General features: G+C 35.5%; 1 protein-coding gene across 1 annotated transcript in view; it reads left to right on the forward strand.

The window, feature by feature from the left end:
* The window catches only part of NUP54 (nucleoporin 54), a 28,493-nt gene extending 3,831 nt beyond the window's left edge, over positions 1-24,662 (forward strand). Inside the window, exons 2-12 of the mRNA XM_046656733.1 lie at positions 65-148; positions 237-380; positions 7,411-7,637; positions 9,243-9,430; positions 10,499-10,695; positions 12,027-12,081; positions 12,510-12,603; positions 16,876-16,983; positions 20,818-20,937; positions 21,274-21,384; positions 23,773-24,662. Coding sequence (XP_046512689.1) covers positions 65-148; positions 237-380; positions 7,411-7,637; positions 9,243-9,430; positions 10,499-10,695; positions 12,027-12,081; positions 12,510-12,603; positions 16,876-16,983; positions 20,818-20,937; positions 21,274-21,384; positions 23,773-23,901 — 1,457 coding nt within the window. The 3' untranslated portion in view covers positions 23,902-24,662. The remainder of the gene's footprint in view (positions 1-64; positions 149-236; positions 381-7,410; positions 7,638-9,242; positions 9,431-10,498; positions 10,696-12,026; positions 12,082-12,509; positions 12,604-16,875; positions 16,984-20,817; positions 20,938-21,273; positions 21,385-23,772) is intronic.

A 24,662-nucleotide genomic window follows, 5' to 3' on the forward strand; every position in this document is an offset into this window, starting at 1 on the left:
GAAATGACCTCTTATGTATACAAAAGATTCTTCCTTTCTATTTTATTTACCCTGTTTCAATCAGGCGGGTTTGGAGGCTTTGGGACAACCAGCACCACAGCAGGTTCTGCGTTCAGCTTTTCTGCCCCAGCGAACACAGGCACTACTGGTAAGCGGACAGGTCATTTGTAGAAGTAAGTGAGCTAGAGGGCAGATTTGTTTTTTTGACTTGTGCAATTTCTATTTTTCATTCAAAGGACTCTTTGGTGGCACTCAGAACAAAGGTTTTGGATTTGGTACTGGTTTTGGCACAACAACTGGAACTAGTACTGGTTTAGGTACTGGTTTGGGAACTGGACTGGGATTTGGAGGATTTAGCACACAGCAGCAGCAGCAAACTAGTAAGTATCCAAGGTTTTCATCTTACCTCAGATGTAAAACCATAACAGTATGAAGTGCACTGTTCATAGTGGATATCTTTTTTTTGAAGAATTATATTATGTTCTACAGGATTCCAAAAGCTACTTCTCATGTTAATATATGATGATAGCAACTGGGGAGAAGACTGATTGGCATGATTAGGATTATAAGGCCTCTGTGTTTAGTATTATTCCATTTAATTTTTTGTTGTTGTTGCTAAAAATAACACAAATATAGAAAACTGCACAAAAGTACAACCTAATGAATTATATATAAGGTGAACACCCTTGTAACCACTGCCCATGTCAGGAGGTGGACCTTATCCAGCCTCTTCAGAAGCCCTCCACATTTCCCTCCTAGTCACTTCCCCATCAGAGGGACTGTCGTCAGGCCTTTTATTGTGATCACTTCCTTTTCTTTACAGTTTTGTCATTGAAGTGTGTAAATAGTATTGTTTAGTTTTATTTGTCTTAAATCTCTGTAAGTTCCCCTTTTAGCACTAACTCTTTCTTTTTTATTTGTTGAAAAAATCAAATCATTTGTCCTGTAGAGTTTTTCATTCAGGACTTTACTGATTGCATTCCTATGGTATTGTTTAACATACTCATTTGTTCTCTGTATTTCTTGTAAATTGGGTTGCGTCTTCGTTAGTGCCATCGAGTGGACTGGGTTCTAGCAAGCCTGTGTACAACAGAGTAGAACCATGGCCGGTCTTTTAGCACCATCCTCTCACCTTCCCATGCTATATCAGACAATGCTCCGCTGCTGTTCATAGGGTTTTCATGGCCATTTTTTAGAAGTGGGTGGCCAAGTCCTTCTTCCTAGTGTGTCTTATTCTGGGAGCTCTGCTGAAACTTGTCCACCATGGGTGACCCTGTGGGTATTTGAAATACCGGTAACATAGCTTTCAGCATCACAGCAACACACAGCCGCCACAATGTGACATTTGACAGACAGGTGACGTGGTTCCCTGACCAAGAAAGGAACCCAGGATGCGGAGGTGAGAATGGTGGTGGGAGCACCGATTCTTAACCAGATTCTTAACCACTAGACCACCAGGGTTGGATCTAGGGGCTTATTTATGTTGATGGGTCAGTTCTTTGTTTGTTTGTTTGCAAGAGTACTTTACAAGTAGTGGTGTATTCTTTATCAAAAGGCATATAGGGGCCGGCAGGGTGGCACAGTGGTTAAGTTCATGCACTCTGCTTTGGCGGCCCAGGGTTCGCTGGTTCGGATCCTGGGCATGGGTCTAGACACTACTTATCAAGCCATGCTGTGGCAGGCGTCTCACATATACGAGAGGAAGATTGGCACAGATGTTAGCTCAGGGCCAGTCTTCCTCAGCAAAAAGAGGAAGATTGGCAGCGCATGTTAGCTCAGGGCTAATCTTCCTCAAAAAAAAGGCATATAATGTCTGATTGTCTCTCTTTTTTGTGATGTTAGCAGCAGCCATTGGTGATCATTACCTAGATCCAGTAATTCACTAGGGGTTGCAAAATGGTATTATTCCAACCCTATGATTCCTTTTCCATTTATTTGTTGGAATACTTCTATGACGAGAAACTTTACCTCATCTACTATTTGGTTGATTATTTCCCTTTATTATTATTAGTGGGTTTTTTTTGAGGAAGATTAGCCCTGAGCTAACATCTGCCGCCAATCCTCCTCTTTTTGCTGAGGAAGACTGGCCCTGGATCTGTGCCCATCTTCCTCTACTTTATATGTGGGACGCCTGCTACAGCATGGCATGCCAAGTGGTGTGTAGGTCTGCACCCAGGATCCGAACTGGTGAACCCTGGGCCACCGAAGCAGAATGTGTGAACTTAACTGCTGCACCAGCAGGCTGGCCCAACCATTTGCTATTTTTTAATCCATTGCAGTTATTATCCTTATTGATGCTTGAATTGTTCCATCTTTGGCCAGTGTGAGCCTCTTCAGGTTGGTTCCCAAGTCCTTTTGACACAAGCATAGAATTAGCCTTTGATAGCTTCCTTACTAGCTGGTATGGCAATATATTCCAGAATTATCTTGTCTGGATTAATTTATTTAATTGTCACAAGAACCCTAGGAAATAGTATTCTTGTTATCTCCATTTTATAGGTGAAGAGAAGAAACAGAGATTGTGATTTTTCCATATACCTCCCAAGAAGTATTATAGAAACATAAATTCAAGTTCCTTGAATTCCTGTGTAATGCTGTTTTTGCTTTTCCACAGTCTGCTACCTCTTAAAATCACTTTTGTTTCATTTTTCTTAGGTAACTTGATTGAATGGCTAAAATTCATCCTACTCAGTCATTGAAGATTATGTAGTACTTCACAAAACATGAGTTTCAAGAATTCTCTAACCAAAAGGACAAATAGAATAGTGGTCTCAGAATTATTCTTTCTAGTGTTGTAATCATTCATCTTTTCTACTATCCTCCTGCAAAAATACAAAGTATGATGGAAATCCAAGTAGTTAAGGAGAAGAAAGGAAAAATGAAGTTTTTTCTTTGTTTCTTGAAATAAAGTATCTCAACTATAAGTTAACTGTGGTTGCACTTACTTTTGTTAGGAAAAATGAGAATTTGAGTCTGGTGCTATTCGTTTTCAGAATGAAGGGGGCTCATTCAGTTCTGTAGTAGCCATTTATTGAGTGTATATTGTATGTCAGTGGTTGAATATATAAGATTGAAGACTGCAGTCCTTGCCCATAGTCTACAAGGAGATAGAATAATAAACATCCAATTAGACAGAATACTAAATATTCAATTATAAAAATATATATATGTGAAAGTACCAAAGAGACCCATACAAGGTGCTATGGAATGCAGAGGAAGAGCTGGATCTTGAAGGAATTAGGCAGTTGGATAAAGTCGGTAAAGGGAATTCTGGGCAGAGGGAATCACATTGACAAAGGCATGAATGCATGGCATAGCATAATGAATTTGGGACCTCCTGCTGTAAGGAATTTGAGATTAATCTGCAAAGATTGTGGCGCCATTGCCTTATTTTTAAAAACCCTGCTTGTATGAGGTGCTTGCTGACTGCTACACCATCTCTGATACATCTAATCTCAGTGATCTGCTGACTTTCTGGATAGTACCTCTTATTCATTGAAAATTTTGGCAACTGGCTCTTAGTCTTGCTTTTCTTTTCAACTTCTGGCTTATTTTAGCTTCCACATGGCTATGTATTCAAACAGCCATGCCATCCACCTTTTATTCCAAAGACCTTCTCCATTTCTCTTTAGCTACAATTCTCACCCTGGACCTTGGCAACATCTGAAACTGTTCTAATTCCACAATCACCAATGTACACATTCCAAACCTATTGTTCTTTTAGCCTGCCTTTTCAGCTACTTCCACTAGAGCTATTCTTAGACCTCATTAGGATCTGCAGACCACTGACAGTTTCTGCTCTTCCCTCAGCTTCTTCCTGTCTTAACTGTCCTCTCTAGCTTAGATTCTGTGTCCTTCCATTTCAGTCACTCTTGCCAATATGCTAAACTTCCTTGTCCTTATATCACATCTGCCAAAAAAAAAAAAAAAACAACCCAAGACTGTGTAAGCCCAACTGTGTATCCGGATACTGCTTGAGAAAATCACAATATAGAAGATTGAATAGTACCTATAAATCTTGGGGGTTTTTTTCCTGTTTTTTCTCCTCAAATCTCCCCAGTACATAGTTGTGTATTTTAGTTGCGGGCCCTTCCAGTTGTGGCGCGTGGGACGCCTCCTCAGTGTGGCCTGATGAGCGGTGCCATGTCCACGCCCAGGATCCAAACCAGCGAAACCCTGGGCCACCGAAGTGAAGCGTGCGAACTTAACCACTCGGCCACGAGGCTGGCCCCAGTACCTGTAAATTCTTAATCACCAACCTAAGTTGGGGCTTCAACATTTCCTGGTAATCCTGCAAAGTTTCTATTTTCAGTTTATCCTCCCACTTTCTATAACAGTTATTTTAAACCTTTATTCTCTTTAAATCTCAGATTTCTCTGTTCTCACTTTTAGCACATGGCCTTCACCTCTACTTCAAAGGGAAAATAGACTCTCTCATTGTAATTCCTTCAACTTCCCACTACCAAACCTACTTATATACCTCCCTCTGCACTCATCTTTTTCTCTTTTCACCTGTGCTCTGTATCTCATATCCTCCCACCTTCTGGGGAGCCTTGTGCTATTGATTATTCTTCCCAGCAAACCACTCCCCCAAAAAAGAAATTCTTCACCTTCTCTCCCCAGGGATCCTTCTCATTCACATTAAACAATCTGAAGTTTTTTTTTTCTCAAAACAGTAACTACAAAACAAAACTAATCTTGCATCTCACTTCAGCTATCACTTTCTCCCCTTCATAAACTACTTGAAATAGTTACAGAAGAGTGAGATCCCCTGCTTGCTGTCTTCTGTTACCTCTTAGCCCACACTAATTTGGTTGCTATTTTCTTTACTCAAATAGTTAAGGTCATTAATCATCTCAAATCCAGTGAACACTTACCATTCTTTAATTATGAAGAATTCTAACACAAAAGTAGAATAGTAAATACTAAAATGACCGCACGTTCTACCAAATCGATTCAACAAAAGTCAGAAATTTGCTACACTTGTTTTAGTTATCGCCTTTTTCTTTTTTTTTTTTTTTGATTGTTGAAGCGCTTTAAAGCAAATCCCAGGCATGTCATTTCACCCTTACTTTACTATACTTCTCTCTTTAACAACAGACATCATTCCAGCTCACAGTTAATTCCTTGGTATCATCTAATACTCAGTCCTTAATCAGATTTCCCCATGTCTCAGTAAAGTTTTCTTCAGTTGCTTGGTTCAAATCATGATCTAAACAAGGTCCACACATTCATTTTCTTGTTATGTCTCTTAAGGGTTTTCTTTAGTGTGGAGAATTCCCCACTCTTTTTTTCTCCCTCATGAATTGTTGCAGAACTGGGCCAGTTGTCCTGTGAAATGTCCCCCATTCTAAATTTGTTTGTTTCCTTGTTGTATCATTTAACTTTATCCTCCATATTTCTGGTAAATGAAGTTAGCTTTAGGTACTTTATTAGATTCAAGTTTGACTTTTTAGCATGAATACTGTGCAGGTGGTGCTGTGTGCTTCCTATTGCATCATGTTAAGAAGCTCTCCCTCTTTAGTGATGCTAAGATTGGTCACTGGGTTCAGGTGGTGAAACTGATCTGTCTTGTGAAGTTCTCCATCAGTATTTAACCTAATGGCTTCATTCACTGATGGTTATTGCCTCAATCAGTTATTTTATTAGGGGTTGCAAACTAGTGATTTTCTAATTCTGCCCTCAGTTCTACACTAAAATTCCTCTGTAAAAGGTTTTCTTTATCCCCCTTGCTTGGTCACCCTGAAATACAGTTTCTATAGGAAAGGCAGGATAAATTCTTTCTTTTTACTTGACAATTTTTGTAAAAAGTTGTTGGTGGCCTGATTATTTCCAGTGGTGTCCAAGGAGTTGAGGTTTTTTAAATTTTTGATCTTTTAAAAATTGCCATTTTGATTGCATGAGCTTTAATAAATTGAATGTTTGAGTTGGTTGCATTCATTATTCTTTTTGAGGCTCAGATTGTCACATTTTTGGCCACTGTGAGCCCTTAACTTGCGTGATACCAGTCTATTTTTTTCCTGCCTTATTGTTCAGTACTCCCTATTGCTCCCTGCTCCTCCTCTTTGCCACAGAGATTTTGTGCATGCTGATCATCTTTGCCCCTACCCCATGGCCTGGCTGACTACTTCCTTTTAGGCCTTAGCTGAAGTTCTAATGGGACAGCCTTCTCTTGACCCCTCTCAGGCTTGATTAGCTCCTCATTTAGTACTCTCATAGCCTCTGTACTTCTCTGAGACACTTATCAATTGTTAATATTTGTTTGATATGCTTAGTTTCTTTAAAGAACCTGTTTTATTTACCACTGTATCCTTAGTATTGAGCTCTATGTCTGACACTTAATGGGTACTCAATATTTGTTGAATGAATGAATGAAAGTATGTATGTATATAGTATGATATATAAAACCAGGAGAGACTGTATTGTCAGGAAGTTTGAGAAGAGCTTTTCAAGGAGGATATGTGTTCAATGAAAGCTGAAGATTTTCTTTGGAGGCTGAAGGAATAATCAACAGCCCTGAGAAGGGTCCTGAGAAGGTGGAAAGGTATGAGAAGTCTAATATGCTATGGCGTGAAAAGAGTCTATTGGATTTTGTAATTTGAGTTCCTCGATACCTTCCAGCTGGCGAACTCTAAGTAGACTAGTGTGGCTGTAATCCAGTGTGAAGTAAAGCGTAAAAGGAGAGGCTGAATGTAAATCAGTATAGCTCATAGTTTGTTTATCTCACTTAAAAGTTGAGGAAAATAAAGCCTAGGGATTTCTTGGCCAAGACTGCAGCATGAGCTTATAATAAACCAGGATTCAAGTCTTCTGGCTTCTAATCCAGTTCTCTACAATTTTCATATACAGTCATGTGTTGCTCAACGATGGGGATATGTTCTGAGATATGTGTCATTAGGTGATTTTGTCATTCTGGGATCATAGGGTATATTTACACAAGCCTAGATGGTATAGCCTACTACACACCTAGGCTATATGGTACTAATCTTATGGGGCCACCGTCAAGGTGTTGGCATGGCCTTGTTACTTTCAGAGGCTCTAGGGGAAAATACCTTCCCTTGCTTTGTCCAGCTTCTGGAGTTTGTCAGCATTTCTTGGCTTGTAGCCCCTTCCTGCATCTTCAGTCAGCAGCATAGCATCTTCAAATCTTACTTTGACTCTAACCTCCCTTTTCCCTAATAAGGACCCTTATGATTATGGTGCGCCCACTCTGATAATCCAGGATAATCTCAATTTAGTCTCTTAATTTAATCACATCTGCAGAGTCCCTTTTGCTATGTAAGGTAACATATTTATAGGTTCTGGGGATTAGGATGTGGACATCTTTGGGAGAGGGCTTTATTCTGCCTACCATACCTAGGATCTGAATTGATTCTTTTTTGAAATACTAATTTTGGGGTGCATTTTTAGCATTAGGTGGTCTCTTCAGTCAGCCTACACAAGCTCCTACCCAGTCCAACCAACTGATAAATACTGCAAGTGCTCTTTCTGCTCCAACGCTGTTGGGAGATGAGAGAGATGCTATTTTGGCAAAATGGAATCAACTGCAGGCCTTTTGGGGAACAGGAAAAGGATATTTCAACAATAACATTCCACCAGTGGAATTCACACAAGAAAATCCCTTTTGCCGATTTAAGGTATTAATATTGCTTTAGATATTTACTTGAAGAGTATATGTAAGAGTGAATATGATAATTGGATTAAAATAATACCAAGAAAACAACTGCTTGGTTTTTTAGTACTCTTTGAACATGGTACAACTATACTTTTGTTTTACAAATACAGAAATTACAAAATTGAAGTGATTCTTAGAAATATGTGATTGAAGGTGACCAGAATATGACTGAAGGAAGATGTGACTAGAATGTAATTTAAAACTGAGGAAAAAATGTTAACAGTAGGAGAATCGTCTGCTTGGCACCTATAAAGGGGAGACCCCAAACTAGAATTTAGTAGTATTCATCTACATTGTTCAAGAAAGTACAGCCTAACCAGCAGACAGCAGTATCTGTTCTGCTTGGCATGTATAATCCTATTGTCACCATTGTAGTTGGATGCCAACGCCACTGAAACAATATAGTCCATTTTCTTTGTTCTGATTTCATGCCTACCAAAGAATCTTCTCATTTCAATTTGACTTCTCAGAGATTCTGTTCATCAGCCCGTGAGAATATTTAGGTTAGCTTGGAGGTGTATTTCTCATAACAAATTAAGGTATAGCAATCCTGTTTATACTTGAGCCTCTCTTGAGTTTTGGTGGCCTGCCAGTCTCTTAAACCTAATCACTGTGTACGTAAGTGTTTGGAGCTGCAAGGCTGAGGATCAGACCCTTGAACATGGTTAAACAACAAAAAGTGACCAGCCTATCTGGTTAGAGAACATCTCTTTATCTCATCACTTTAACAAAAGGAAAGTATATCTTTTGAGTGTATATACTTGAAATTTTAATAATTTTGGTTAGTGACTAAGTCACTTTTTCTAAGTGACTAAGTTACAGTAGACATAGATTGAATATAACAATTTAATTTTTTCTTTTTTAAAGTTGATTTTAACATACACATGGTAAAATGCATGAAGAACTAATCTAGAGTGAATTTAAATTTTTAAAGTGTTATAACTGATGACAAAAGAGAAAAAGCTTCTATCTAAAGGAGTAATTCTTTAGAAAGGTATAGTTTGTCAAGTTTAACATTATGTAAAAAACTAAACTGTTTCATAAAGTTTTGTATTATGTGAAGCCATAAAATGATGTAGACATTCTTTATAGTATTTGTAAGGTATCAATGTTATTATTGTACTTTAAAAGTATTTATTTAGTAAATCATTTCCTTTTATATCTAAAACTTAGTTTAAGATTCCATGAGTCAGATACACAATAAAATAAATTATATTTTGGTCATGATGTTTGGAGTAATTTTTATAATAACATGCAAAGTTGTTTCAGAAGTGTTCAAAAACACTCAACAATAATGGTATCACAGTTTTTCAGAGGAGAAAGCTATTTAGTTATGCTGTTGAAGAGGAAATTTTAATTTCACTCCATAAGTTTATGTTATTCTTGGGTAAAATAGTTTTTCTTTATAATTGTGCGACCTCGTAGGGCACAGAGTGGTGGAAAGAATCATTATTCCCTTCATTATCAGACATTAAGCTGTTTTCTTGTTTTATTGAGCTGTTAATGTTAACACCTGACTTAAGATCTGTACATATTTTTTATATCGTTTATTTTGTCATTTCAACAGGCAGTAGGTTATAGTTGTATGCCCAATAATAAAGATGAAGATGGGCTAGTGGTTTTAGTTTTCAACAAAAAAGAAACAGATATTCGAAGCCAGCAACAGCAATTGGTAGAATCATTGCATAAAGTTTTGGGAGGAAACCAGACCCTTACTGTAAATGTAGAGGGTATTAAAACATTGCCAGATGATCAGTAAGTATACATTAAATATACTATTTGTTTCTGTGTGCCTTGGTCCAAAGAGAGTGATCAACAGTATTTTTGTTGCTAAAGCACAAATGAAATCTCAGAGCAGAATATTTTTTCTCAGCTAATAATTATTCAGTATTTATAGACGCATTTGTTTAAAAGCTTTTTTCTTTTTCTTGTTTTTTTGAGGAAAATTAGCCCTGAGCTAACATCTGCTGCCAATCCTCCCCTTTTTGCTGAGGAAGACTGGCCCTGAGCTAACATCCGTGCCCATCTTCCTCTACTTTGTACGTGGGATGCCTACCACAGCATGGGGTGCCAAGCGGTGCCATGTCCGCACCCGGGATCCGAACCGGCGGATCCCGGGCCACCGAAGCAGAATGTGCGCACTTAACTGCTGCACCACCGGGCCGGCCCCTAAAAGCTTTTTTCTTAATCTTGGATTTCTTAACTTGTTAGATGCTAATAATTTCTTAGGTTTTTCATTCAGAAACAGAAGAAACATTAATCACATCTGTGTGCAAATCAAGGGCCACAAAGACATTATTGGAAAGTTTTAACTGATTACTATTTATGTTCATTCATGGATAAATATTGATTGATTAACTTCCCTTGACTTACGTATAATTTTATACTTAGTGGCAAGACATTTACTTTAGGATATTTTGTGTTAGAAGAATTATTATTATTAGTGAGATATAATAACTGAAATTAGATTTTACTTCTTGCTCTTAATTGCAGTGAAGCAACCAATGAACTTCAACAGAATCTCCAAAGTACTTCTTAATTCTGGAAAAAATAATAAATAACATTTACATAGGACTTTGCAGCTAAGCAAACCTTTTACAGATACTACTTTATTTGCCTATCTGATTTTAACTTTATCATTTAAGTTTATTTACAAGTAAGGGTTCCTTATTTTCTAATTTTAAGAAAAAAATATTTTAATTCCCTTCTAAAACAACCATGTCTGAATTCAGCTAGCATCCTTCTAAAATCACATGCTGCACTGATATTTGTGGCTATGAGTTATGTGCTCCATATTTTATAAGTTGGTTATTTTTCCCTCAGGACAGAAGTTGTCATTTATATTATTGAGCGTTCTCCAAATGGTACTTCAAGAAGAGTTCCAGCTACAACACTATATGCCCATTTTGAACAAACTAATATAAAAACGCAGTTACAGCAACTTGGTGTAACCCTTTCTATGACTAGAACAGAACTTTCTCCTGCACAAATCAAACAGCTCTTACAGAATCCTCCTGCCGGTATGTTTCTAGAGTCATAGAATCGAGGAAATGAAAGATTTAGAAATATACACTTCCCCTGTTTGGAGACGTGTTGGTTGGTTTAATGTTAGTAAAACCAGTATCAGCTTGTCACATGTCTGCTTATTTGGGACACAGTTTTGGATGTTTTTATTGTATTAATTCATTTGTGTAGTATTTTTTATTATAGCTAATATGTTTGTTAGAAATTTTGGGAAATGATGAACTAACGGAAAATAGTTCATAATCCATTTACCCAAAGGCAATTCACTTGTAATATTTTGATTTTTTTTCCTAGCTTATCTCTTACTTTAACTGAGTATTCAAGTAAAACCTGGATGTGTTCTTAGCATAAACGATTCTAAGTGGTATAACCAGATTGACTGTATGACAGATCCTCTACCTCTCTTCCGCAGAACTAACTATTAGTAACGTATTGTACTCTATTAGTCCTTAATTCATGAGCTTAATATAAGCTTATGTCCATGGAAGTCCGTAAAAAAACTGGAGTCTGCAGTGTACATTTACTGCAGTTAGCCTTTCACTTTACAGTATTTCTTAGTACTTTCCCTGTCAGTACATGAAAGAAAATCTTATTCTTTTTAAAAACCACATGGAATGCCATGGATGTACCTTACTTCACTTAACCTCTAGGTTGTTTTCACCTTTTCACTATTATAAACTATGCAACAATTTTAACATCCTTATAAATATATGTTAGAACACATGGGTATTTTTTTTAGAATAGATCTCTGAAATTTTTGAGTCAAAGATTATGTATGCTTTATATTTGTTAGATACTGCCAAATTGCTCTCCAAAGATCTACCATTTACATTCATAACAGAAATGTGTTTATTTTTCTCATTTTTCCCTAATATTTTCTCATTTTGCTTTATTTTTGCCAACAATGGAGATTATCAGTCTTTTTAATTTTGCCACTCTTACGGCAAAAAATTAATAGTTCTTTTCATTTGCATTTCCCTGATACTAGTAAAGTTGTATGTTTATTAGCCACGTTTATATTTTTTGTGAATTACCTATTCATGTCCTTTGCCCATTTTCTGTTAGATTTTTTGTCTTCCTTATTTATATAAGGAGCTCTTTCTGTATTCTGGAGGTTAATCTATTATTCCAAAGGTTATAGATATTTCCTTTGTCTATATTTTTAGCTTTATCCTACAAAAATTTTTATTTTTGTAGTCGTCGTATTTGACATTTTTTGTTATAGCTTCTGGGTTTTGTGTCTGACCTTAGGAAAGCTTTTCCCATACAAATATTATAAAAATGGAAAATAGTTTCTTTTAGAAACAATATTTCTTCTTTGTGGTAGGTGTTGATCCTATTATTTGGGAACAAGCCAAGGTGGATAACCCTGATTCTGAAAAGTAAGTGTATCTTCATCTTGTTTTCGTATGAGAACTAATATTTGCTACTAGGGAAGCAAATAAATGCAAGCTATTAATTATAATTCTTACATTTGAGGTGAGTTTATTTTCATTGCTTCTCAAAGAACGTCAGCTACGGTAAGGCAGCACAGTGTGGTGAAGACATTGAAATCTGAGTACCAGTCCCCTAATTATATTTGTATTTAATAGTGCAATTTTTGACTAAACTGTATTTCTTCATTTGTAAAATAGGGAGGTTCAATAAAATTTCCATGTTGTAACATTATTGAATTCATAGTTATAGATCTGCCTTTGAACTCTAGAAATTTAATGTGAAATTATATGAATGTTATTATGAAAACCTTCACTTCTTGTATTTTATAAAAATAGGCTTAAGGTCTGAAAATTGACCACTTGCATTTCTTCAGGTTAATTCCTGTACCAATGGTTGGTTTCAAAGAACTTCTTCGAAGACTGAAGGTTCAAGATCAGATGACTAAGCAACATCAGACCAGATTAGATGTAAGCATTTAGCTTCATTCTCTGGCCCTGGGCATAGTAAAAGGGATTGTAGACATTTCTTTTTACCATGTGTATTATTATTTTGTCTTACAGGGAAACAATATAGTGTACACTGCAAATTAATAATTATGGTTCTATACAACTACTTTATTATAGAGCCCCCAAAATCATGTAAATCTGATATGATATGTTTTAACAAGGAATTTAGAATTGTTGACTTAGCAAATTAGACTATCATTTCTGTCTCCAGCCAGAGAATGCATATTATTTTCCTTATTAAATACTTTTATTTATGGGGCCTTATGAAAAATGAAGGCTACAATTATGATTCTTTATGTTGTCATAATATAACTGTAGGTTAATGAAGCAAATTTAAATTATTAAATGCTTAAATCTACTTAATATTTTATTTTATAAAGTAAACTTTTGTAGTAAAGGTTCTTAAAGGTCACCTCCAAGTTCTCTTATATGGAATTCCTGATGAGACATTCATTCAGACTCTGAGTCATGAAAAGCTTACTGTTTTATGAAGCAACCCATTTTATTACCACCTAGCTCTGATAGAAATTCTCTGTCTTACATTGATGCAGTATCTGCCTTGGTATAATTTACACCCATTTTCTCTGGCGTTGCTTTGTAGCTAATTACTGTGCTCCCTATGACAGCCCTACAGCTGTTTGATCATCATAATTACCCTTCCTTTTTCGTACTCTCTTCTCTGGCTAAAAATTCCGGCATGGTTTTGCACGTGACATGATTTCCAGACCCTTCATTATCTTAGACTGGATGTACTGAATTTATCAGCATCACTTTTAAAATGAGTTGCCCACAGTACTATAAATGGAGTGTGACCAAAGTTCTTCAAAATAAGACCAAAGCAGCTATTAATCTCTCTAGGTTTTTGTCAGTCTTGCTAGATGTTTATCAATTTCATTGATCTTTTCAAAGTAGTTGTTTTTGGTTTCATTGATTTTCTCCAGTTTTGTTTATAATTTTATTAATTTCTGTAACCATTTCCTTTATTCTGCTTGCTTTGGGTTTTTTCCCCCTTCTTTTCCTAGTTTCTTTAAGTAGCAGTTTAGGTTATTAATTTAAGACCTTTCTTCTTTTCTAATATAAGCATTTAATGCTATTAATTTCCTTCTAAGCACTGCTTTACCTGAACCCCACAAATTTTGGTATTGTTGTATTTTCATCTTTGATCCATTCAAAATATTTTCTAATTTCCTTTGAGAGTTGTATTTGTTCGGTTTTTTGACTAATGGGTTATTTAGAAGTTATGTTTCATTTCCAAGTGTTTGGAAATTTTCCTGTTATTCTGTTATTGATTTCTAGTCTAATTCTATTATGATCAGAGAACTTTGTATGATTTCAACTCATTTACTTTTGTTAAGGTTTTGAACCCATGTGCTTTTGAAAAGAATGTGTATCCTGCTGTTCTTTGGTGGAGTTTTCTCTTAGTGTTGGTGAGACCCATTTGGTAGATGGTTCAGTTCTATATTCTTGTTGATTTCTCTGCTAGTTCTGTTGTGAGAGGAGAGTTGAAGTCTCCAGCTATAATTGTGGATTTGTTTTTTCTCCTTTCAGTTCTATCAGTTTTTGCTTCATGTATTTTGAGGGTCTGTTGTTAGGTACATACATATCTAGGATTGTTATGTTTTCTTGGCAGATTTACCTTTTATTATATAAAGTCCCCTTTATCCCTGGTAATTTTCTTTGCTCTGAAGTCTACTTTCTCTGATATTAACATAAAGCCACTCTAGCTTTCTTTTGATTGGTGTTTGTATGGTCTATCTTTTTCCATCTTTTTACTTTTAACCTATCTTCATATTTGAGGTGAGTTTTTTGTAGACAGCATAAAGTTTGGATTCAGGCCTACCATTTTATTGTTTTCTGTTCCCTCTGTTTTTTGTTCATATTTTCTCTTCTCTGCCTTCTTTTGGGTTATTGGACATTTTTTAGCTTTCTATTTTTAATTTATTGCCATTTCAACGACCGGTTTTTTTAGTGGTTGCTCCAGGGCAGTAGTTCTCAGTGGGAGGTTGTGGTGCTGATGATTTTGTCCCCCAGGGCACATTTGGCAGTGTCTGGTGATTTGTTCCATTGTCACAACTGAGGGAGTGCTATAGGCATCTAGTGGGTAGAGGCCAGGATGCTGATAAATATCCTAGAGTGTACAGAACAGTGAGTGCCCCTGCAACAAAGAATTATCTGGCCCAAATTAATAGGGCTAAAGTTGAGGAAACCTTCTCTAGATATTAGAATGTATCCCCTTACACCAGAGCTAATAGGTTTTTCTTGGAGCAGTCAGCTTGATGCTCACTTCCAGGTTTTGGGCTCTGCTGAAACCAGACTGGGAGATGCCTGAGGGAAAAAACTGGTAAGCTCACCACCAGTTCAGTGTTACTTCAAATTTTTGTCTCTTTCCCCATCCTCCTGCCACTATTTATTTTTCAGAGTCCTCAAATAGTTGCCCATGCATTCTGTTCAAGTTTTATAGCTATATTCAGTTGGGGAGGTAGAGTGGCATGTACTTAGCCCATCTAGTCCAGAATCAAAATATTTCATATCTTTTCTTTAGTGAATTTTAGGAGTTCATCATTTAATCTAGATTTTAATCTCTAGTCTGTTTATAACATTACAGATATCTCCTACTTTCTCATCTTTCTGGTAACTCTTGTCTTTGGTGTCCTTAGTTGAACAGGAAACCTTAATTTTAATGTAATGTTATCCCGTCAATTCTTTGCCTTGTGTTTTCTTTTTTGGGAATTTGCTTAAGAACTCATTCTTCACCCCAAGGTCTAAGAGTCTCCTACAGTTTTTCTCTAATATTTTAGAGTTTAAGCTTTCACATTTGGGTCTTCTGTGCTCATGGATTTCGACTTTATATATGTATATTAACTGGTATGAACCCAACTTTCTCTAAATAGTGGGTCAATTTTTCCAATGTCATCCACAAAAAACTGCTGTTTTCCCCGATGATTTATCAAACCAGGTTCCCATTTATATGTGATGTAGTCTGTTATCTTAAATCAGTTTCATAGTGTTTTTACTTTTATGGCTTTGTAGTATCTTAATATGTGGTAGAGTGAATTTCCAATCTTTGTTGTTCTCTTCTAAGTTATTAGAGCTCTTTATGGATCTTTATTCTTTTGTAACAGTTTTAGAATCAGTTTGTCAAAAATGCTAGAGTTTTAGTTGGAACTGCATTTAATGTAGAAAATTGAATCTTAATAATATTAAATTATTCCATTATGAACACGTTTCTTTACTCATTGAGGTCTTTTATGTCCTTTGAAATAGTTTTAAAATATTTTTAAAAATCTTGTGCATTCTTTGAGTTAATTCCTAGATTATTTTAGTGTTTGTCAATAAATACTGTTGAATGGTAACGTTTTTCCTTAGTTACTGCTGATATAGAAGAATACAATAATTACTCTTATGTCTGGAAGCCCTGCCGACTTTTCAAAACTGGAATGGCAAGGGTGTCTGGGTTACATAATATAAACCATGGCCACCTGATTTTGTCCCTTGAGCAAGGCCTGGCATTGTAAAGTTGCCTTAAAAGGTGACATGTGCAGGTAGACAGGCTAAAATATGTCTTGCACAATCTTCTTACCCTCTTACAACATTTCAATATAAGCCAATACCATAGAATGATTAATTATGACAAGAACAATTATGGGATTAATTCTGATTGGGAAGCTTTAATGAAATGGGATTTCAACTCAATCTGTAAGTTTAAGACTTCATAAGGCAGAACAGTGGGATTTCAGGCCAACCAAAGAGCAAATCAAAGATTCAGAGGCATAAAAATGTATTTGGTTGTGTAATTAATATCTTTCATTTTCCCCTCTACTCTGGTAGCTCCCTCCAAAGTATTCTGTAACAGTTAATACTAGAGTATACTATGCTTTCCAGAAGTAGTTAGATTTAATTGTGTATTAAGGCCCCTCTTGGATGTTACTTTATAGATCTTAACTTTTTCTATTCATGGCCTGGTTGTTGGCTTTGTTCCATTAATAGTGCTTCAAATTCCTTCATTATTTCTGAGTTATTTTTCTGTAAATTTTGCCTCATCACTAAATTTCCTAGGGCTCTAAAATCTTTGAATGGTACTTTTTAATTTTTAGATGTACAACAGGGAAAGTGTTCATATTTTGAGAGAGGAATCTCAGGCTCATCTTAAAATTAGACTTTGCATATAGGTAAACTTGATAAATAGTTGTGATATCAGTTGGATTTACCTTAAAATAATTTTTTTAAAAACAGATAATATCTGAAGATATTAGTGAATTACAGAAGAATCAAACCACAACTATGGCCAAAATTGCACAATACAAGAGGAAACTCATGGACCTTTCCCATAGAACCTTACAGGTAGTAATTTTGAATTTTTTTCCAACATTTATAAGACTGTATGGTGATAAAAGTGTTAAATATAGATTTTTGCCATAGGAAAAACAGACTAATGGAAGTAATAATAGTCTGAAACTGAAAGAAACAAACTTTCTCAGTGAAGTTGGAGAAGAGGTCTCACAGGATTGGGTAAAGAAAGTAAAAATATTCTAAAATTCACAACCTATTGAGAGGATGGGGGAAAGCAGTGAAGAAATAAATCATCTTGGTGCAAGGAAAGCATGCATGAGATCACTGAATCTGGTTTTCATAAATATAGTAGAAAAATATAATTTTGATTATTGAGTGCTAGAAAAGGGAGTGTAGCCATTAATGGATGAAAAACAACAATAGAGCTTCCAAATTAACAGGAGGAAATAAAAGAAAAATAGCAACAAAAACTGAAATCATGAAAACAGAAACATTACATATCAGAATCAAGGGGATACAGCAAAAGCTCTACACAGAAGAAAACTTATGGCCTTAAAATACATTTTAAAATACAAATGCAGAAAATAAGGAACTTGATACTCATCTTAAGAATTTAGAAAAAAGACTATCAGGATAAGTCAAAAGAAACCAGTAAGAGAAATAAAGATGACATGAAATGAGGGAAACAAAAAAATTAATCACAATACAGAGAATAAATTGAAAAGCTGTTTCTTTGAAAAGACCATTAAAATAGCTAAACTTCTCATGAGTCTGAAGAAGGAAAAGAAAAATTAGTGAGAAAAGGAGAATTACCACTGATATACAGAACAGAATGAGAAAATCATGCAACTCAGGGCAACAAATTTGGAAGCTAGAGGAAATAATGATTTTCTGGCAAAATTGAAATTAGCAAAATAAATCTACAGAGAAGTAAAAATCTTAAATAGACCATAGCTGTAGAAGGAATTGGGAAAGTTATTAAAGATCAACCATGGAAAAAAGCATCAAGCCAGGTATTTTCATTGCTGAATTTTGTCTAACCACTGAAGAGCTAATTCCAAGGTTACTTTGATTATTCCAGACAAAAGGAAAAATATAGACAGCTTCCTCAGTTTTTAAAAGCACCTTTTACTGAGATATCATTCATATACCATACAATTTACCCATTTAAAGTATACAATTCAGTGATTTTCGGTAGATGCAGTCTTGTGCAACTATCACCACAATCAATTTTAGCACATTATCACCAGCCAAAAAAGGAATTCCATGCCCATTAGCAGTTACTCCCCATTTTCATCCCCAACCCCCCAGCCCTAGGCAACCCCTTCCTGTCTCTGGATTTGCCTATTCTGGACAGTTCATATAAATGGAATCATGATATGTGTTCGTTCGTGACTAGCTTCTTTCATGAAGCATAATGTTTTCAAAGTTCATCCGTGTTGTAGCGTGTAACAATACTTCATTCCTTTTTATTTCAGAATAATATTCCATTGTATGAATATACCAAATTTTATTTATCAGTTGATGAACATTTTGGTTGTTTCCACTTTTTGGCTATTATGAATAACGTTGCTGTTAACACTTGTGTACAAGTGTTTGTGTGGACATATGGTTTCCTTTTTCTTGGGTACATAAATCTAGGATTGGAATTGCTTGGTCATGTGGTAACTCTGTTTAACTTTTTGAGGAATTGCCAAACTGTTTTCCAAAGCAGGTACGTCGTTTCACATCTCTGTTTTTAGTACCCCCCCACCCCAAATAGAAATCTATAAACAGATATTTCTAATAAGTACAGATGCAAATTTATGCTAATTAAAAGAAACCAGACTTAAAGGCTACATATGGCATAATTCCATTTATATGACATTATGCAAAAAGCAAAACTAGAAACAGATAACACATCAGTTGTTGCGAGGGGCAGGAGGTGAGGGGACAGGAGTGACTCCAAGGGACAGGAGAGAACTATCTGGGATGGTGGAAATGTACTTTTCTTTTTTTCCTTAAGGAAGATTAGCCCTGAGCTAACATCCACCACCAATCCTCCTTTTGCTGAGGTAGATTGGCCCTGAGCTAACATCTGTGCCCATCTTCATATGTTTTATATGTGGGACGCCTGCTGCAGCGTGGCTTGTTAAGCGGTGTGTAGGTCTGCACCTGGGATGTGAACTGGCAAACCCCGGGCCACTGAAGCCGAGTGTGCTAACTTAACAGCTATGCCACCAGGCCGGTCCCAGAAATGTTCTGTATCTTGATTGTGGTGATAGTAACATGACTGTGTTCATCAAAATTCATAGAACTGTACACCTAAAAAGGGTGAATTTTGTTGTTTGTGTTTTTGTTGTATTGTCGTACAAGGATGTGTATGATAATCCTTATGATAATGCATCCTTATCAAATTCTAAAGGAATATACTTTGACTAAGTAAGGTTTGTTTCAGGAATCCAGGGTTGGTTCTATAACAGAAAATATATCAACATAATTTATCATATCAACATGTGAAAAGAGAAATATATAATAAAGACTGTTACCAAAAATGAACAGCAAATACTCTAAGAAGCAAAGCACCAAAATCACATTCAGAAACTAAACCCTGATACCCAATATTATTATTCAGTGTAATCTTGGAGGTTTTCATAAACAGAATGAGCCAAGGTAATTAACTAATATAATATAAAAGAGATTAAATTATCTTTCTGCTGATAACATGATTCTATGTGTAGAAAATCCAAGGGAATAAACCATAGAATTAATGTGGTAAGATGGCTAGATACAAAGTAGATGTACAAAAATCAGCATTTCTTCATACCATTAATGGAAATCAGAAAAGAATCCATTCATTATGATGAAAAAACTGTAAAATACTTAGGAATAAATTTATGAGGAAAGTACAAAATCTGAATTAAAGTCTCTGGAAAGATAAACCATATTCTTAGATGAGAAGACAACATCCACTTTATAAAATTTATAAATGAATTACAACTGAAGAATTGATTAAACTCTAAGTTTGTAAAGAAGGATAAGTGTTTTGAGGGTAGCTTCTAGGGGAACAAAAAAAAATAGTGAAGGGGACTTGCCTTAGCAAATTTTAAGACCTATTTTACAAAAGCTCTTGTAATCAGATCAGTGTGGGATTGGCATAGGATTGGACATAAAGATCCATAGAACAGAAGAGAGAATTCAGAAATAGATGCAAATATATCTTAAAATTTAATGACAGGTGTATTTCAATTATGTGGGTTTATTTAATAAATAATGCTGGAGTAACTAGCTATTCATCTGAAAAAAATAAAACTGGACCACTGTTTCACACCATGTATAAAAATCAGGTGGATTAAAGACTTAACACTAAGAAATCTGAGACTACATGTACAGCCTAGGGATTGGAAAGACTTTTGGCCAGAAAGCCAGAAACTATAAAACAAAATTGACTACAGAAGACTTACAAAATTTTGTTTAGCAAAAGATACCAGAAGCCATTTGTCAATAGTCAAGTGACAGATTTCAGAGAAAGAAAATCATACCCAGCAATCTCATTCTTGGTGGTCTGTACCAGTAAAGAAAGATACATACACAACAATGTTTATTGCAGCATTGCTCATAGTGTCAAAACTAAGAACAAAATATATGCCCCTCAACAGAGGAGTACTTGAATAATTAATAATGTATGAAAAATTGTGCAACAATTAAAAATAAATTAGAGGCATACGTCAACGTACTAATGTAACTTGCCTAATAGAAATGGACAAATGTAATTCAAATCTTGAACTTTCACAAGTTCTAGTATTGTTAGTATGTATTCAGCTGACTTCTTTGAACTGATTGTAATAAAATTACATAACTGAAAAGAGATGATTCTATTTGTATTGGTGGGTTTTCTTTGTATAGGTCCTAATCAAACAGGAAATTCAGAGGAAGAGTGGGTATGCCATCCAAGCTGATGAAGAACAGTTGCGAGTTCAGCTAGACACAATTCAGTGTGAACTAAATGCACCTACTCAGTTTAAGGTGAGCATTTAAAAGACCATAAAGCTAGAATTTGTTTTAGGTGGATCTGCAGAGAAATGTTAATTGGTCTTCAAAAAGCAGAATTTTGTATACTTGTTTTTATTAAGTATTCTCTTTAATCAAAACTTCCTTTCCTAAAGTATAGACAGGAGTCTATAATCATTATGTTTTTGGCTTTGTATTAATGTTTCAAATAATATGCTGAGGGAGAATTAGACACCTTTAACAGAAGGTGTTAAAAGAATAATCTCTTTTATATCTCTTTAAATAAAATAATCTCCTTTAGAAGTTGCTGCTGTTGTTAGCAGTAGTAATTTAACTCAGTTTTACTTTTAGGGCCGACTAAATGAACTGATGTCCCAAATCAGGATGCAGAATCATTTTGGAGCAGTCAGATCTGAAGAAAGATATTACATAGATGCAGATCTGTTACGAGAAATCAAACAGGTAAGTCTTGCACTAGAGTATACTTCTAAAAAGGTGAATTCACCTTCATTAGAACGGCTGTTATCCAAAAAAACAGAAAATAAGTGTTGACAAGGATGTGGAGAAAATGGAACCCTTGTGCATTGCTGATGGCAATGTAAAATGGTGTGGCTGCTGTGCAAAAGAGTTCCTCAAAAAATTAAACATAGAACTACCATATGATCCAGCAGTTCTACTTAGAGGTATATCCCTATACGAGGATTGAAATCAGGGACTCAAACAGATATTTGTACACCTATGTTCATAGCATTATTCAGAATAGCCAAAATGTGGAAACAACCAAAGTGTCCATGGATGGGTGAATAAAATATGGTATATACAAACAATGGATTATTATTCAGCCTTAAAACGGAAAGAAATTCTGACACACTACGACATGGATGAACCTTGAAGAAATTACGCCAGGTGAAATAGGCCAGTTTAAAAGGACAATTATGTTTCCTCTTATATGGGGCACCTAGAGTAGTCCAATTCAGAGAGAATAGACTGGTGGTTGCCAGGGGCTAAGCGGGGGGAGAATGGGGAATTAATGTTTAATGGATATAGAATTTTAGTTTGGGAAGATGAAAAAGTTCTAGAGATAGGTAGTAGTCATTGTTGCACAATGTGAACGTACTTAAAGCTACTGAACTGTACACTTAACAATGGTTAAAGTGGGAGCTGGCTTGACGGCACAGCGGTTAAGTGCGCATGTTCCGCTTCGGTGGCCCGGGGTTAGCTGGTTCGGATCCTGGGTGCGGACATGGCACCGCTTGGCAAGCCATGCTGTGGTAGGTGTCCCACATATAAAGTAGAGGAAGATGGGCACAGATGTTAGCTCAGGGCCAGTCCTCTCAGCAAAACGAGGAGAATTGGCAGCAGTTAGCTCAGGGCTAATCTTCCTCAAAAAAAGAAAAAAAAGTTAAAGTGGACATTTTTATGTTATCTGTTTTCCATAGAAAAAAGTAAATCACTCTCTCCCCTGCCTCCAAAAAAAGGTGAATTCAAAGTTCCCTAGACCCTGGCTACTCAACGTGTAGGCAGCAGCAGTAGCACCTGGGAGGTCACTAGAAATGCAAAAACTCGATCCTTACTCCAGACCGCCTTAATCTACATTTTATCAAGATCATGGAGTGACTTACATGCACATTAAAGTCTGAGAAGTAGCTGTTCTATATATCTTCCCAACCTGTATGCCACATACAAATTATAAATATGTAGACTTACTGATGACCTAGGCCCTAGGGGATTTGGGTTAAGGTTAGGGTGGCTAGAACCTCCAACCACTTGTGCAAGGCTCACCTTCCATACTGCACTAGCTTATTTTCATTGGTGTAAATACAGATTGGTTTAATGAAAGCTGTCCAACTACTGACTTTGTCTCAAGAAAGTATATTAAGATGGCAAACTTTGTGGAACATTAGGTAGGACTGTTGGCATGGCCTTGAGGATTTTAGATGGTTATAAATGTCATCAACAAATCCAATTTTATTATGTGCTTTAGAATGGATACTGCTGTTTTATGCAATTAAAAGCTAGTTTGGCTCGTAGGTTCTTGGAAAGTATACATCCAATCTATTCCATTGTAAATATTTGCAATAAAATTAACTGAGAAAGATTTCAACATATTGGAATAGAGAACTATATTAAAGAGTTTATGTATGCAGTATAAATTGGAATAATATAAACACCTACCTAAAATGATGAAAACCAATATATTGTTTTGGGATTGAATCATGACTCATCACCTAGTTTATGACCCTGAGCAGATTACTTACCTGTATCTCACTTTCTTTATCTGTAGAGAAGAGATAATTGTGGTACCTCAAAAGGTGCTCAAAAGGATTTTAAATGAGTCAAGTTAGTTAATACCCATGAAGCTCTTAAAACTGCCTTAACACCTGGGAAGGACTCTTAAAAATGTTAGCAGTTGTAGTCATCACCATTATCATCACCATATACACTGTATTTCAAAACATGAAAATTCTTAGTTTTCAGAATGATTATTTTGCTGGTCATCTATATTTGAGTACCTTTTTGCATTGTTTTAATATCATACCTTTTTTTAATCAAAGGTTGATAAAAGGAATCTAAACATCATCTGCATCTTCTGTAAAATTTCTGTTGAAGCTGTTGTTAATTATATATTCGTTTGATTCTACTGCTTTTTATAGTATGTATTTTACTGTAGGATCGTATAAAAGTGTTAGCAGATATGTAGTACAAATGTTTAAATATAAATGCCCACTATATATAGAACAGCTACTAAGTGCTATATTGCTAGTAAAATAGTTTGAGAAAGTCCTTTTTTCCTTTGAGTAGCTTGTAGTTTAATAGACTATACATTAATATTTTTTAAATTCCTTCTAGCACTTGAAACAACAACAGGAAGGCCTCAGCCACTTGATTAGCATCATAAAGGATGATCTAGAAGACATAAAATTGGTAGAACATGGATTGAATGAAACTATCCACATCAGAGGTGGTGTCTTTAGTTGACAGTTCACAAACTTGTGTTAAAGATTTGTGAAATGTATCTTCTTAGAGTTCACAAACTTGTGTTGAATATTTGTGAAATGTATCTTCTTGCTACATCAGACCTTCCTTAAGAATGAAACTGACTACCTGGAGGAAAAAAAAAACATACAGTCCCCTCCTGGCTTGGTTTTTGAGAAGGTTACTGACAAATTCTTGTTCATAAAATCTGAAATAAGTCACTTCACAGCTCTTCAAAGATGGATAGGCTTTGAAAGATTTGTATCTAAAAGCTGTATTTACTTTAAAAGAGAAGTACATAATCACCAAAAATATGTACTATTGTACATTTTTACAACAGCATTGTTTTTAAAAATAATCAGTGTTTAATGATTACTCTATTGAACCTGTACTCTGCTTCCCATAGCAAGTAAATATGAAATACCTACTTTGCACATAACAAAATAAACTGTATAATTACTTGGCTGTTGGAGATTTGTACTTCAGAATGTAAATGTACATCAGTTTTTATATTTGTGAATTCATCTGTAGGAGTAAAGAAAATCCAAGAGTATTTAATGATTAATGTAGTTTTCATTCTATAAAGATTTGAAAATATATTTTTATATTATTTTACTTATTTGGAATTTACAGAACACATCTAAGCAATTAGGATATAACAAAATTACATTTTATCATTTTTGCAACTTTTTTCTTTAAACCTTTTTATTTCTAAAAAAGATGAAAACTTATAAATAAATTCTTGATTGTAATTACTTTTATAT

This window comes from Equus quagga, chromosome 3 (genome assembly GCF_021613505.1).
Source record: "Equus quagga isolate Etosha38 chromosome 3, UCLA_HA_Equagga_1.0, whole genome shotgun sequence".
Taxonomy (NCBI): domain Eukaryota; kingdom Metazoa; phylum Chordata; class Mammalia; order Perissodactyla; family Equidae; genus Equus; species Equus quagga.